The 15,846-nt window shown below is 37.7% G+C and overlaps 1 protein-coding gene across 1 annotated transcript; it reads right to left on the reverse strand.

The window, feature by feature from the left end:
- Nucleotides 1–621: 621 nt before the first annotated feature.
- Nucleotides 622–15,239, reverse strand: LOC591573. The gene is made up of 11 exons (XM_791130.5): nucleotides 15,096–15,239; nucleotides 10,507–10,621; nucleotides 9,735–9,852; nucleotides 8,775–8,876; nucleotides 7,248–7,311; nucleotides 6,431–6,535; nucleotides 5,290–5,486; nucleotides 3,000–3,183; nucleotides 2,420–2,562; nucleotides 1,452–1,620; nucleotides 622–712 (listed from the first exon to the last, which is right to left on the reverse strand). Exons 5-11 carry the CDS (start codon nucleotides 7,269–7,271, stop codon nucleotides 653–655), a joined length of 882 nt encoding a protein of 293 aa, XP_796223.3. The 5' UTR covers nucleotides 7,272–7,311; nucleotides 8,775–8,876; nucleotides 9,735–9,852; nucleotides 10,507–10,621; nucleotides 15,096–15,239; the 3' UTR covers nucleotides 622–652.
- Between the last annotated feature and the right edge of the window lie 607 nt (nucleotides 15,240–15,846).

Genomic DNA, 15,846 nt, shown 5'->3' on the forward strand with positions numbered 1-15,846 from the left:
TATAAGTACTCAACAAAGGCCCGAATTCAACAAAAACCGCCAAATTTACAAGGGGTATGAATAGTCATTTAGTTGTTAATTGTATTGCCTATCATGAACTTCTTGACCATAATCTTATACATGTAGGTATCTATCTTGGATGCCTCAAGTCAGCTCAACAAAATTGATATTTTCAGCCATTTCCAAATCCCCACATAATGACAAAAATGCAACTACTACGTATGATGTGAAAACAAACTTTGAGACATTTATGGTGCAGTTATATAAACAGAAAGTGACAGAAAGCAGAGTTTGAATTACTAAAAGGTGACATAGTCTGTGAGTGTTAATGGTCAAAATGAGCGTGAGTGTAAGAGAAAGGAAGAGGCAGAGAGAAGGGAGTAAATAAAGGGAAAGGTTGTATGGAAAAGGGTGGTGTGAAGGGAGGGAGGAAGGATGGATGGTGATAATACAATGGATATTCGGGTAGGATCTAAGCCTGATCAAGATGATTTCATTTCTACTTGTAACTTGCTCAAAAATCCATCAGGTACAAGAATGGTTAGTACCCTAGTCTATTCCAGGTTCAGTCTCCAAGAGCCAAATTTCTTTAACTGATTGCGCTAATTGATAGAGTAATAGATGAAGTGGAGAGCTGATTGAGCAGAGCGTTTCAGAGCTGAGTTTGAAGATGCATCAACCAATCACTCATCGTTGGATTCTCCATGGGTGGCTGCACAAATGAGAAAAAGATGGAAATATTAAACATTTTTTGAAACATTTCCAACAAATTTTGTATCACACATAACAAGGGGGGGGGGGAATAATGGGGTTTATATACCTCACTTCTGAAATCCAGCCATCTGACTGGTCGAAATTGGAGTCGTGATTTTAGCCATTCCCGTAAAGAAACGAAAAATGCCAAAACCGGTTAATAGTCCAAGAGCGAGATCCCTCAAAATTCAAAATTCTGGTTTCCGGTACCATGCAAATAGTTAAATTTTGAGCGGGTGCGGACACCATACAGTGCTTTTTGTTTGCGATTCCCAACTGATCAAAAATTTCAGTCATTTTTCTGGCAAAGATAAACAGACAGTTTCTCAGATTTTCTGTGATGTTTTAAACAATCTCTACTCAAAAGGATAAGGTAAGAGTTCTTGGTAGATTTTTTTTTTAATTCGGCATATAAAAGACATATCGACTGCTTTAATATTCAAAGTCTGGCTGATTTATATGCTCTCGAGAACTTGCACATCTTGCATATAAAACGGCCAGGCCTCTTGAAGCAGTCGATATCTCTATATATACATCAGACAGGGACTAATCATCTGAAAATTAGTTTACACAAGATGCATTGGGCTCCATGCCAGTATACTACATTTAAAATATTGGCTTCAAATTTGTCTTCTGCAAAGAGACAATGCAAGTTTGATATGCAACTTCTACACCATACAGATTAAAGACTTTAGTACCTTATAATGCCCTAGATCTTTGTCATGTCCATTTCCTTCTATCTTAGTGAGCGTTGCCTTCCCGCTTGTTGGATAGCCACTATCAATGGTCAGCGTACAAACGACCTGACCGCTACTACCTAGCATGGCATGCAGCTTCCTTTCCTCGTGTACGTAGTCAATAGCATATCTAGAAACAGAATGAATGAAAGTGAAATGATTTAATCATGTTGTTCCGACTCATTATTGAAATACTCAATGAATATCGACTTACAGGTAGGTCCCATTTTGAAGAGATGAATATTGGAAGCATTTACTCAAATTTTAACATGGTATAAATATCAAATTTGAACAAAGTAGTACATGTAGTAGTGTAGTGGTATGAAACTGCAGTTTTTTAAAATATGGTTCAAACATAGGCCTTGGCACTAACAGGCTTTTCTTGCACATAGGCACCAAACTCTTACCTCCAGACCAACCAAATTTTGGATTTAAACACGGCCCCAGTGCACACAAATTAAGGACATTTAATCTGGGGCCTGTTTCACAAAGCCTTTTTTTAATGACAAATCTGCTGATAACCAATCAGAAGCAAGGATTTCAGTAGCTTATAACAAAAACTGTCACTTGTCACTGATGACAAGTTTTGTGAAATGCCCCCCTAGTCCTTGAGCTCTGAACCATTTTTAAAGGCAGGGTATTCTACTGACAATGCAGCGGATTCACGTATACTGCCATCTGCTGCTCACAATGTCCCAATGTGTCAACAACCATGTCCCACAATGCATCACTAACTTCATGATGCAGACGTGATGATGCTTGGGTACAAGAAACGGAAATCGCTCTATTTACACCTTCACCGAACAATGATACAATTGAAAATATGTAAGAGCAGTGGTTGCAGTGTCTGTAAAATACCCTGCCTTTTAAACACAATTTTAGCTCTTGGATTAATATGCTGATCCTTGTGAAGAAAACTTGATACTCACTGATGTCTCAAACTCTCAACTTCTTGTAGAACTGGTGCGTGGCTGTTAAGTCTGCGTTTGATTTCTCCAACCAAAAGGACTGGATCATTCAAGCTAATGGCTTCAGAGATAACATCATTGCAGTCTAAGAGTTCTTGACCAAGCTAAACAAAAAGTAAATCAACCAAAGTGCAGATAAACAAGTGGTTTTACAGTTAAGTTGCAAAAGGCTTACCGACGTCAATGCAACACATCCAAGGAGAAAGTTCCTAAATTTTAAGAAATTTGTACATTGGAATTATAAATGCCCACATGGTTAGTCATCAAACTTGGGAGGATCTTCTTAAGAAATTTGTGTCTATAATTTAATGAAGGAAAGGATGTACTTTTAAAACAGAAACTTCAGCAAGCAAGATACTTTTGATAGTTTCATAAGTGCTCCAGATTTACAAATGTTTCATTTATTTCCATTTTATGGGGGGGTGCAATTTGCAAAGTTTCATGCTGCAGGAACTCCCCCCCCCCCCCCTCCCCACCCATGTTAATAGTTCTCAAAAGTTTGCTATTTTACATTAAACTGACAATAAAGTGAGTTACGAACCTGAGCAGCAATTAGTTTGCTCTCTCCATTTCCATCAGCTGAGCACTTGAAGGTCATCTTGATCTCTGCCATGACCTCTGAGGTTGACCCATTGCAGCTAAGGTCAAGGGTGACTGTTTGGTCTTGAACTCTGATATTCCTGACCCCTGTTATGTGTTTGAGTGCTTGAAGAGACTTCTGCAACCTAGATACACACATCAAATAATAAGAATGATAATAACAATGATAATAATAAATTTATATAGCGCGGCTTTTATACAAAATATATTCAGCTGCGCTGGTTCAGAGCTCCTTTTTTACTACATTCTACAAAATAGAATCTCTCAATTTGAACAAATATATTTTTAATTTGGACTTGAAGACATTGAGAGATGGAGAGCTTCGTATTTCTATTGGTAAGCTATGCTATGAGAAAAGATAAAGCTAAAGACCAGTATTGGAAACGCCCCAATTTCAAAAAATGAAGTGGAAGCTCTTTATTACCAATCATGTGAAAAAATATGTTTTGACTATTACATGATGATAACAATTTTGCCGGAAAACTGCATACTAATTGATATATTTGGTTATTTTTTTTATCTATTGGACTGTGATAGATAAACGCATGTGTCACGCACGTGTGCGCAATCCCATATACATCTTTCTGTGTACAGTGCTTGTAACTTTACTGGGCCAAATTTCTTATCATTTTGATGATTCCAGAACCTTGCAGTACACACCAATACTTATATGCTAGATGATCAACCTTTTCTGATCGATTCCACAACGTTTCTTTCACAATGCAATCGCATGACCATAACTGGTCTTTATCTTTAACAACTTAATTATTCATACCCATGCCAAATTTGATGTTTTTCTTGTCTTTTTCCTATTAAACTCAAATTTAAGACTCAATAGGGACTTTTCTTTTGAGAAGACCTGAAATAATGTGCTACCATAATATACTTTGGGGAGTATACCCCAAGGAAGAAATAGCCCAGGAGAAAAACAGAAATTAATCATGATTCACTGACCATATTTACAACATTCAATAGCTTTCTTATTATTCTGCTTAATTATTTTAAATTTTCGCCATTCTTCTTCTTCTGCCAAGAAAAGTGCTGCTTCAAGGCCTTGAAGATTGCACACTGTGTGTGCCTGTGAGGAGCCTGTGTGAGCCTGCTGGCCAGGATCCTTGTGCATATATGTATGCTTGTTTGTCTTTTTTCTCTGCATTCAAACAAATGCACTCACTGCAAAAGTTATTTTGCCCTTAAAGGTAAAGACCAGTTATGGTCATGCGATTGCATTATGAAAGAAACGTTGTGGAATCAATCAGAAAAGGTTGATCATCTAGCATCTAGCATCTGCAAGGTTCTGGAATCATCAAAATGATAAGAAATTTGGCCCATTCTTCGTAAAGCTACAAGCACTATACACAGAAAGATGTATATGGGACCAGGCGCGTACGCAGGGGGGGGGGGGGGGGGGGGGGGGGGGGGGGGGGTTTGGGGGGTTAAACCCCCCCCCCTTTGGAAATTTTTTGTGCGTAAACCCCCCTAAAAAAAAACCTAAAACCCCCCCCCCCCCCCCCCCCCTCCCCCCCCCCTTTTTGGATTTTTTTTTTTTTTTTTTTAATTATTAAAAAAAAAAAAAAAAAAAAAAATTATTCCCATGGCCGACCTAAAAAAGGTGACCTAACCCCCCCCCAACGGAGCAAAATGTCAAATTTCCAAATTTCGAGACCAAAAAAAAAAAAAAAAGTGTCCTCTTACCCCCCCCCCCCGCTTATTCAGCGGTCGGCTGAGTCGTTGCGATTTTTTTGGGACCAAAAAAAAAAAATGTGTCCTCTTACCCCCCCCCCCCCCCCCCCCCCCCCCCCCCCCCCCCCTGCTTATTCAGCGGCTGGCTGAGTCGTTGCGAAATTTTCGGACCGATTTATAAATGTTAAAACCCCCCCCTTGAAAAAATCCTGCGTACGCGCCTGTATGGGACTACCCTATATCTCTCACAGTCCATGAGAGAAACAAATCTACCAAATATATGAATTAGTAGGCGGTTTCCCGGCAATTTTTTTTATCATCATGTATTAGTCAAAACATATTCTTTCACATGATTGGTAATGAGAGCTTCCATTTCATTTTTTGAAATTGGGGCGTTTCCAATACTGGTATTTACCTTTAAGTTCATTGAAGATGTAGGCGTTATATATGGGTTACAATAATAAGCCCATCGCCTGCAGGAAATAGGTGGTTCCTATGGGAATGAGAGAATTTGATGATCAATATTTCACATCTTTTCAAGAACTTACCATTCCCGACTCTCGTTAGTTCCTCTGTCCTGTTCAGCTTTCTGCTGTTGCAAAGTATCCACCGTTTGCTGGCATGTCTTTTGAATAGCCCTTGCCATGCAACATTTTTCCTGCAGCCTGGAGACCGCCCTCTTGTGTTCCGTCAGTAGCAGGTAACACCTCTGGAGAGCCAGCTCAGTGGTCCGCAATGCCTCTCTCTGTTCGATGGAAAGAAAGATAGAACATGCTTGGTGGTTCCCACTTTGGATAGATAATATCAAAGCACTTGCAAACTTGTGGAATATTAAACTGTAATATTGTTCCATGGACCACATAAGTCACCTCAATTGGAATGATAAAACATATCATTTCCTGATAATACCACCATTCCTTCCAGATATGTCCATATGAAATGTATTTGAAGTAATTCATTTTCAGATTGCATGTGAAAATCTGTGGAAAATGTGTGTCATTTATACCAATATGAAATCACATCCAACAGGTGAAAGATTTTTGAGTAGTATAAAACAAAATAAATACATTATAATGCACATGCTAGTACTGGAAAACCTTAGTATTGTTGGAAATCCAAACAACTACCGTACTCTCCAAGAAATCAGAAAAATCAGAGAGGCAGACTGGTAAAAGTTTTGAGTTCAATGAGACAAAAAGTAAGCAAATCATGAATTTTTGAAAGTTTTAATCACTTTACATATATGGGCACTTCAATTTGGCTGAATCAGTAATGTCACTGTGACAAAGTGCTAGACTACTTTACAATTCAGGGATGCCAGTTGGAATTTAACAGAGGGCCTGAAAATCACCTAGAATAAGCTATTTTGTGCACAAAAAAGCCTAAACTATGGTCTGAAAATAACTTGCCAGGGCCTGAATTCAGGCTATTGCTTCAAAACTGGCATCCCGGACAATTAGTATCATGGCTTTAGCCTAGCTACACTAAGCACTCAAAGCATTCCAAGACCAGATACCCATTTACTACCCCTGGTTGGAGAGTGGCAAATGTAGATTAATGTCTTGCCAAAGGACATTACTGCTGTGGCAGGACACGAGCATCGAGCTGTGGATTGTGTGATCCACAGTCTGATGACGCATCCACTAGACCATGACACATTTACAATGAGGTACAGTATGTCAAGCTAACCTGTTCCTGAAGCTTGACAGGTAGATCCATGCCTTCCATCTTGACACCATCAAGTCCGTTCAAGGCTTGCTCACGTGTGGCTTTCAATGACTCTAGCTTGGCTTTCTGTGAATTAAATTAAAAACAGGATTGATCACTGTAATAAGCCAGCTCATATAATTACACTATCTGCGCATGGGCAGATAACGGTTATTTGTACAAAATTGTAAAACCCACTGGGACGAATATTTGATATGTGTTCATGAAAGTTATGTAATCCCTATACATTCATGCACCAACAGGACATTCTATGATACACACTCCAGGTGGAATTATTTTTCAGAGGGCAAACAATAGATACCTGTATTCATGAAGCTCCTCCATCACTTTGACAGACATTGTCCTAAAATGCACAAAAGTGGAACTTTTTCATGTTTAAAAGATATGTGGATATGTGGGGGTCATCTGTGCTCTCCTCGAAATATCAATTTGACATTTCAATCCAGTCTGACAAATTGTCTTCTTCTCTGTCTGTCTCTCTCTCTCTCTCATTAATATATGGACAAATGGATTGAAACATAAACAGCCCCACACAGATCCCCAAATGGCTGAATATTAGTGGAGTCATTTAAAATGAAAAGCAGGTAATCTCAACCCATTTAAAAACATGTGTGTTTTTTTTTTTTTTTTTTTTTTTTTTTTTTTACTGATTTCTATTTCAAGTTGGCCAGATTACCTAGTATAAATCTTCTCACCCATTCATAAATACAACAAAGCTAAACTTTGTTTGTAACAGGTCTACATATAAATATTGTACAAATATGCAATCAATTTTTACCTTTGCTTCCACTGTGCTCAGCATGTTGTCAGCTTCTTCTTTTTTCTGTTCCTTGTCTCCAACTCTGTAGAAAGAAACAAAAATAGATAAAAATCGCTTTTTAAAAAAAAATGAGTCACAAAGATTCTCAAAATACATGCTTTCCATTTAAATGATTCATGGATTTGGGATTTGTGCGTCTCTGTCTTGTGTTTCAATCCACAGGTGTCTTAAGTTCGATCTCAAGTTTCCATGTTACCACACATGAACTATTCAAAATATGAATATATTATGAGAGGGAAGAGAAAGAGAAAGAGAGAGAGAGAGAGAGAGAGAGAGAGGGGGGGGGGGTAATGTGAACTCACTTCTTAGTCTCTTGCTTTTACCAGAGTATCCTAAACATTTCCAATCCCCTACAGTCCGCAACCATTTAAAAAATAAAAGTTGTTTCAATAATATTTTACACCTACAAAAAAGGAAGGTAATGATCTGTTTTCCCCTGTATTTTATTGACATAAAGTTGGTGTTGTTTGCATATTATTTGGAACTTTGAAGTATTATTTGAACATTGAAATGATTTACTTCAACATACATGTATATTTTATTGTAACCATCATAATTCAGTCTCCACACTATGAAATAGAATCAACAAAATCCTCAATTCAATTGCTTACATCTGCTGAAACTCACAGGGTGTTTCTACAGGAGACTCGGAGATCAACAGTACTGTATATCTAGGGGTGTTTCACAAAGATCTTAAGTCAAACTTAAATCTCTAAGTTTGACTTTACAATTATGGGAAGCTGTTAGCATCTATGAAAATATTTTGTAAAAGTTATTTTAAAAAGGCATAACATTTTGATTCAAATCATTCATATTTTCTTTTATCAAGGAGATTTCATGTTCTGGATGTAGAATTTATGAAAAGTCTAAAAATACATTAATTTTTGCTTTTGAATATATTTTATTTTAAGGCTACAAATGGCTATCTATAATTTTTAAGTTTGACTTATAATCTTCGTGAAACACCCCCCCCCCCCCACCCCGGGGATTCGTTTCTACAGAAGTCTGGAAAGTGGGCAATGCGGATGCACACAGTAATGCAAAGTGTTCAGTGATCTAAACGTGAATGTTAAAGCCCCATTGTACTACTTATAGTTACTTGCGCCCTTTATATAGCAAACAATACCTAATCAGTGCCTGTTAGTCCCCCATGATCCGCTTTTTCTTATGTTAATTGAGAGCTGATTTGATAAGATAAACACCTGTCAGTGACCTTGCAGGGAGGTCTAATCCCCCCTGGCCAAACTAGTGCAGATGGGCTTTAAAGTCCAGAAAATTTTCTTCAGAACTGGAAAGGGGAGTGTACCTGGAAAAAAACCCATGCCTGGAGATGGGTATGCTGTTCTGTTATAGCATTAGACTCGGATTATGGTATGTTTCTACAAAAACAAGTACCGGTACCTTGAACAGCCCTGAAATTATCTAAACAACATTAACAGTATTTGAAATCCTGTTAAGCAGTACTCTGAACTTAAAAGAGCTTACTTTCTTGTGCACTCTCAATCATATCAGTCAGCTTTTCTTCCAGATCTTCTACTTCTTGCTTTGCATTCCGCAGATCCTCCTTCACTTGGTCAAAATTCTCCTCTGTAAAGAATAGTAAAACACTCTGCAAGTTATTATGGTAATGCTCCTTAAAAAGTCAATTTCTAATCCAAGAAAAATACAATAAATTAATCAGCCTCATTGTGACAACTGAATAGGTGTCACCTTCAAAAAATGTAATCAATGTAAGATCTTAAAGGTGTTGTGGTCTAGTGGATACGTCGCCGGACTGTCGATCACAAGGTTCATGGTTCGAGTCCCGCTGCCGCACTAATGTCCTTTGGCAAAACATTGATCTACATTTGCCAAACTCCACCCAGGTGAAGTAAATGGGTACCTGGTAGGAATTCATTATTCCTTGAAATGCCAGGAGGGTCAAATCTGACTGACATGAGCGCTATACAAGAACCCATTATTATTATTAATATTATTAAAAAGTCAATTTCTAAACAAGAAAATTATAGGCATCGTTTAACAATGTTAAATCTGAGATGCATGGCCCTACGTTTTATCAGTGTCTGTAATATGGTGCAATATTGAAACCCTAAAAAAATTGCACTTCAAATGGTTCAAGCTCTGATAGGGTTGTCAGCTTGATACAGTTGAGAGATATGCTAAAATCTTAGATGTGGGCTGTAAAAAACCTTGGCTTGCACATACCGGTACAGCTTTTCACCATAGTGAAAAATGAAAAGTGACAACTTTAAAGGTGTATTGGCTCCAGCATCAATTCTCCAAGCTTTTTTATTTTTGTATTTATTTATTTATTTATTTTTATTTTATTCTATTTTTATTCATGTTGGTTCCAGGGTTAAAGTTAATTACATGTAGGAAATCAAAAGCAGAGGAGCTGTAGGAGCATACATGTATGTCATACAACCTTTAAGATAAATAACTTACTGCTGTTTGCTGTGTCCATGGTTGGCCATTCTTCAAGAGGTTTGTTGAAGAGAAACTCAATCATCTTAGACCTGGTTTCAGCCTCGATCAGTGCTTGCTTCAGCTTGGTGAATTCATTCTAATTAAAAAATCAAGCACAAAATGAACAACGCATGAAATGTTAAAACAAAACAAAAAATCAAATTTTCAGTCTATGCACTTGGGGTTCATAATTTCAAGCTGCTTTGATTTTTTTATCTTCATATAAATGCAATGTAAACAATAGTCTTAAAGCCTATTTGCACTAGTTTGGCTTAGAAGGATTAGACCTTCCTGCCTGGTCTCATCAAATCAGCTCTCAAATTATTAACATAAGTAAAAGGGGACCATGGGGGACCAACGGGTACTGCTTAGGCATTGTTTGATATATAGAGGTTGCAAGTAGCTACAAGTAGTGCAGTCCCGCTTTAAAAGAATGACTGATATAAACATCCAATTCTTTTAAAAATGTAACGTTTTTCTATTTCACACAGTTGATGTTATGTTAGAAGTTGTCTATTAAAACCTAATCCAGAGATGAAGGGGTTAGCTGGAGCTTTTAATAAAAAAGGAATTCTCACTTAAAGGCAGTTAGATGCAGATTTGGCAAAGCGTGAAGTTACGTCATTCTTAAAACTAAAAGATGCTGTGATTTACCAAATTACTATGTCACATCTGAACAAGGCTTTGTCTTTATGTATTTTCCTTCTTTTTTATTTTTTGTTATATGCAACCCTAAAAAGAGAAGACTTACCTCATCTTTGCTGCATTTGAGCTTCAGGTTCTGCACTTCATTGTCATCTTCTCTCTCTTCCTGTTTCATGAAGCTTGCAAACAGGTTTTGTGGGCTTGGTATCTCCCCCAAAATTCTAAAAATTCAGTAAAAAATAAAGACACAGACACAAAAAACACGATCAGCACACCAAGCATAATTTGTAAATTTTAGAATTTGATATTCAGAGAAAAGTCAGACATCTCAATGACACATCAATCAAACTTGAAATGGATAATATATCTGAAGTCAGAACTCTGGAATCACCATTGGGCCTAAAATAAAAACTTGTTGTATTGCCCTTTGCGACCGACCCAAAAATCTGAAAATCTATGGTCGGCATTTTGAAAAAGTTTTTTTTTTTTTTTTTTAAACTGTTTTTTTAGATTTTTTAAAAATTATTGAATAACAAAATACCGGTATGTAATTTGTTTGTTTAAACGGGATATAAATTTATGCATAAAATCAAATTATTCCAAAATTCTCACTCGTGCAAACCATGGATAATTATGAGGTGAAAGGATATCAATGGAATGATGACGCTGAAACACATGTATTAAAGCATTACAAACTGAGAAATATCAGCCAAATGAGGGCGGAAAAAAAAAGAAGGAAAAAACAACAACATTCAAATCTGAAAAAATATTGGCCCAAAAAGGGCGACAAAAAAAAGTTTTTAAAAAAAAAACTTTTCCGACCGACCGACCCATGTTTTGGCACCCAAAGGGCAATACAACAAGTTTTTATTTTAGGCCTTGTATTGAGTACAAAATAAATAAATGAATAAAATATAACAAGATACATAGCTATCATTGAAACTTGAAAGTTTGGTTTTAAAGAATTTTCAAGTTTCAACATCAAAATTATTCCTGATACATGCACACTTTGTGTGGTTTGATGAAAGTGATCCAACAACGAGTTTAGGGTGTAACTTTAGAAATTTCAGTTTATCAAGATGTGACGCTATTGTTCAAAACTGTAAGATGAAATCAAGATTTAATGCAGGTCTATGGTTTGAAAATCTAATTTTTCAAAACATATTTTCTGTATACTCTTGTGTGCAAGTGCAACTTTGTACATTTTTCTACATTGAATGTTATTTGAGTCATTATGTTATTACTTGTACAAATGTACAACCCCTTTTTCTAAATAATAAAATTGTATTTTGAAACAATACTATACAAATAACGCACGTCCCAGAGTGCAATAGCGGTGAATGCAGTACGCGCGAGGTTTCTTTAGATTGGTGCCGCTCTGTGCAACAAGCCGCTTGCGGCGATTTGACAGTGCGAACCATCTGAAGAAACCGAGCGTACACTGCATTTACGTTTCGCACAATTGGTCAAGTGCGTTATTTGTTTTATAAAATAGCGACACAAATAGCAACAAACGAAACTTTAGATCTTAAGTACGTCTACGAGAGTTTGATCTAGATCTAGAGTTAGGTTGGTTCTAGACTAAGACCTTGCAGGCTTACCAAAAAGTCAATGGGATTCATTGCCTTGATTAAAAATAAAATCCACAGAGGTCTACACTCTACAGTGGGTCTAGAGACGAATCTACATCAGACAGCTGAAATTCCTGGCTTCATTATAAAATCCAAAAGTCAAAACAGACCTAAATCCAAGGCAAAAGTAAAATAAAATTTGCTTTTTATGTCTAGTAAGTCCATGCTAGAGCTAAGCTACGCGTACTTGCGCTGGGGATCATGGTGGAGCGTACAATATTACTATTAGCTACGCGTAGCCTACAATAATTGCAATGCACTCGAGGGAGCGCGTACTACACGTACGCGCGCGCACTGGATCTCCATGGTCACGTGCAATATAACTTTTTGTTGCGCTTTTTCTGCACTCATTTCTGCAAAATCGTGCTTGCATCAAAATTTTGTCAATGTCATGTGACGCGTATTGACCAATCACGATGCTTAAAATACTAGAGCCATTTTATAAAATCAAATATTATAATTCATTTTAGACAAAGTTGTTAGTCATGTTTAGTGGAGGTGGCAGACATGACAGAGTCTAACCAAAATGCTGCTTTTAATATTTATTTTGCATTATTTTGTTTTCTTTCATCATCCATGTCTACAACATACAATGTACACAAGTCAGAACTTGTCTTAGAACTTTGCTTGCTGCGCTTGGCTTTGCAAAAAATGCAGCCATATTTTGTCTGCTGCGCGTCTCTAAGTTCAGTATATTTTAGACCTCTAGTCTAAGTCTAACAGTCTAACACTTAAATTAAAATCATGTAGCCTAGGTCTAGATCGAGATCTAGTGTAGTGAACTAGTAGTGGTAGCAGCATATCGTGTGGTGGTGGGTATTTTACCTGACTGCTAAGAAAGCATAAATGCTTTGTACTAGGCCTGAGTCATGTCGGGATTTTCATAAACCGGGTCCCCGACGGCTTTGCACCGATCGGGACCCGGTGTCCCGAAATCAGCTCGCAGGATTTGTCACTTGCCTGTATAATAAGCGCATATCATCGGTATGTCCCTTAAAAGTGACCTTTTTTATCAATCAAATAAATCAACACATGCATACCTACCTCGGCTCAGATCGGTATATTATTCCATTTGACATTATTTTCATCCATGATTGGCGATGTTTAGTGCCATTATCGTGCCTCTAAAATTAAAAAGCTGGGGCAAAAATAGAAAAAACATTCGAGGCGCCATTTTGATTCATGCAGGTTGAATAAATTGGGTCAAAAAATATGAATGTTAGAATAATAAAACGGCTTTCTAAAACATTCTTCTTTACATATACCTATCCGATCAAAAAATTTTTTAAGACAAAATAAACATTTATCTCTTATTTTAAACATCGCATGTTTTTTTTTTAAAGCTGAAAATTACTTAGTAATCACAAGAATTTCGATACGGATAGCTGTTGCAAGCCAAGTTCAGACTAGTCTCGGGAAAAATGTGCAGTGCACATCGTTAGCTGTAATGCGTGCCCAAACGAACCCAAACAAAGACGTGATCGTAACGAGAAAAAAATCATTAAAAACTACGAGAGCACAATTGAAAGACAACTACTCAAAATTATCGTAAGCAGATATATAATTTGGAGGAAGAATACAATAGTTGTCCAAGAAAGCCCCCCGTGACAGAAATAATCGAGGAGTAACTGGTACATTTTTATCGCAAAGGGCCTTCCTGCTGCAAATACTCGAATCCTTTGTTATACTGCTTTCTACCGTAGAGGGCGGCTAGCCTCGTGTTCAATTTAAACACGTGTAATTCGGAAATCGCAGCAGGGGCCATTCCGATAATGATTGTACCTTTAGTAACTCCATAATATCACTATTTCTGTGGCTTTTCTTGGACAACTATTGTATTCTTCCTCCAAATTATGTATCTGCTTACGATAATTTTGATTAGTTGTCTTTCCAATTGTGCTCTCGTAGTTTTTAATGATTTTTTTTTCTTGTTACGATCACGTCTTTGTTTGGGTTCGTTTGGGCACGCATTACAGCTAACGATGTGCACTGCGCATTTTTCCGAGACTAGTCTGAACTTGCCTTGCAAAGCTATCCGTATCGAAACTTCTTGTGATTACCAAGTAATGTTTCAGCTTTTAAAAGAAGCATGCGGTGTTCAAAATCAAAGAAAAAAATATCTATTTTGTCTTTTTTAAATTATTCGATCGGTATGTTGTAAAGAAGTACTTTTTAGAAAGCCATTTTATTATTCAAAACATTAATGTTTCTTTCAAACCTTATTTATTAATCCTGCCGAGAGACCCGGCCAGTACAGTAGCTAGCTAGCAGCTGGCAACAACAACCCCATGGGGCGAACTGCTCTGTAACCCATATTTATATCAGCAGTTCGGATTTATTCAGGATGAGCTAGAATATGATTGGTAACAATTAAATACTTAAGTTTTAAGTGGTGTGCAAAACTGCAATTTCTTACATATTTCATTTTTTTTTTCGGAGCGTCGGTTCTCAAAAAACGAAACCGGGACCCGACGGCAAAGGTCGGGTCCCGGTGTGATCGACCGTACCGACTCAAGCCTACTTTGTACGTAAGCAACCCAGACGGCCGACGGTAATGAGGATTAATGCCTAACCAAGGCAAAGGGCACTAGCGCATCGACTTGGTTTCAAACCCTGGTCACCGATCACGAGAGTGACGAGACCACTGCTAAACCACTGCTCTACCGACTGAATCTAAATTCTAATTAAATTTAAAATCACAAACACATTCGGCACATCGTTTTTGACCAGTTTCAGTTTGCACTTGCAGGTCATCATCATGCACGCCCGGCCCTCTCTCTCTCTCTCACTCTCGGTAATTTTGATTTTGGAAATTAAAAAAACTAATGCCAAAATTATCAAAAGACTTCGAGATCAGATTATCTATTTGTGCCCCCCCCCCCCCCCCCCCCCACCCCAAGCTTGACAGACGCACTGTCGCACTGTGGCAGTCACAGTGCAATAGATTTAGATTTATAGCAGTTATCATTACAAATATTTCAACATGTGGGGCAATGCAAATAAAAAGGCAACATATCAAATGTGAAATTTACTTTCAAGCATCTAAATTAAAACACATAATTACCTCCGAATTTCAGGCACCCTCTCAGCTGTATCATCCATTATTTACGAGTTGTTAAAATGTATTGAAAACGTGTGTATGACAATGTCAAGTCATAGATCGTTTTTTTTTGTCGTTATGAACACTCGAATTAGCCGCCGTTCGCTGCTCTGATATCATATAGCCATAGAGATTATACTTAATAACATATCTCTATGCATATAGCCAGTCTACTTCTATTCAGCCCACGAACGCGCTGCACCGCAAATTGTCGCTTGTGGTAGCAGCAAATTTACTTATTTATTTACATCTATTTGGGTTCTATTTGGAGCAATACCAATTCGTCTTGAATTCGTCCAACCCATTTAATTAACCCAATGTGTGTAATTTTTGTCCACTTGTCAGCTTGAATACTATAGCATTCCACCCCTATTTGTGTAATATTTTGTCTATCCATTCTGTATGACGGTGCGGTATATAAGGCTCGAAAGGGGGGGGGGGGGGGCGGGAGTCACTCTCATTCGAACACAAGTGCTACCCATCCGTGTCCACCAACTTCTGAAATTGACCCTAATGACGATTCACACCTTTTGTGAAATGCACCTTATTGGCGTATCGCACCTTTTCTGAAATGACCCTAATGGCGAATTGCGCACTTTTTTTGTACGTCAGTGCTTCAACGAAAAAGGCGACGACGCCGTATAGCTGAAAAGGGCACCCTTTCGACGCCTTTTCTTGACTTGACGCGGGTGCAGCCCAGTCATATTGGGATCGA

Source organism: Strongylocentrotus purpuratus, unplaced genomic scaffold, assembly GCF_000002235.5.
Source record: "Strongylocentrotus purpuratus isolate Spur 01 unplaced genomic scaffold, Spur_5.0 spur5_scaffold_19, whole genome shotgun sequence".
Taxonomy (NCBI): domain Eukaryota; kingdom Metazoa; phylum Echinodermata; class Echinoidea; order Camarodonta; family Strongylocentrotidae; genus Strongylocentrotus; species Strongylocentrotus purpuratus.

Excerpts from the sequence above, each read along its gene's own strand:
- LOC591573 (XM_791130.5), bottom strand. The coding sequence starts at position 7,271 with ATGCTGAGCACAGTGGAAGCAAAG. Across the intron at positions 2,563-2,999 it reads GCAAACTAATTGCTGCTCAG|CTTGGTCAAGAACTCTTAGA; the intron begins GTTCGTAACTCA and ends CTTTTTGTTTAG. Across the intron at positions 1,621-2,419 it reads GTTGAGAGTTTGAGACATCA|ATATGCTATTGACTACGTAC; the intron begins GTGAGTATCAAG and ends TTCTGTTTCTAG.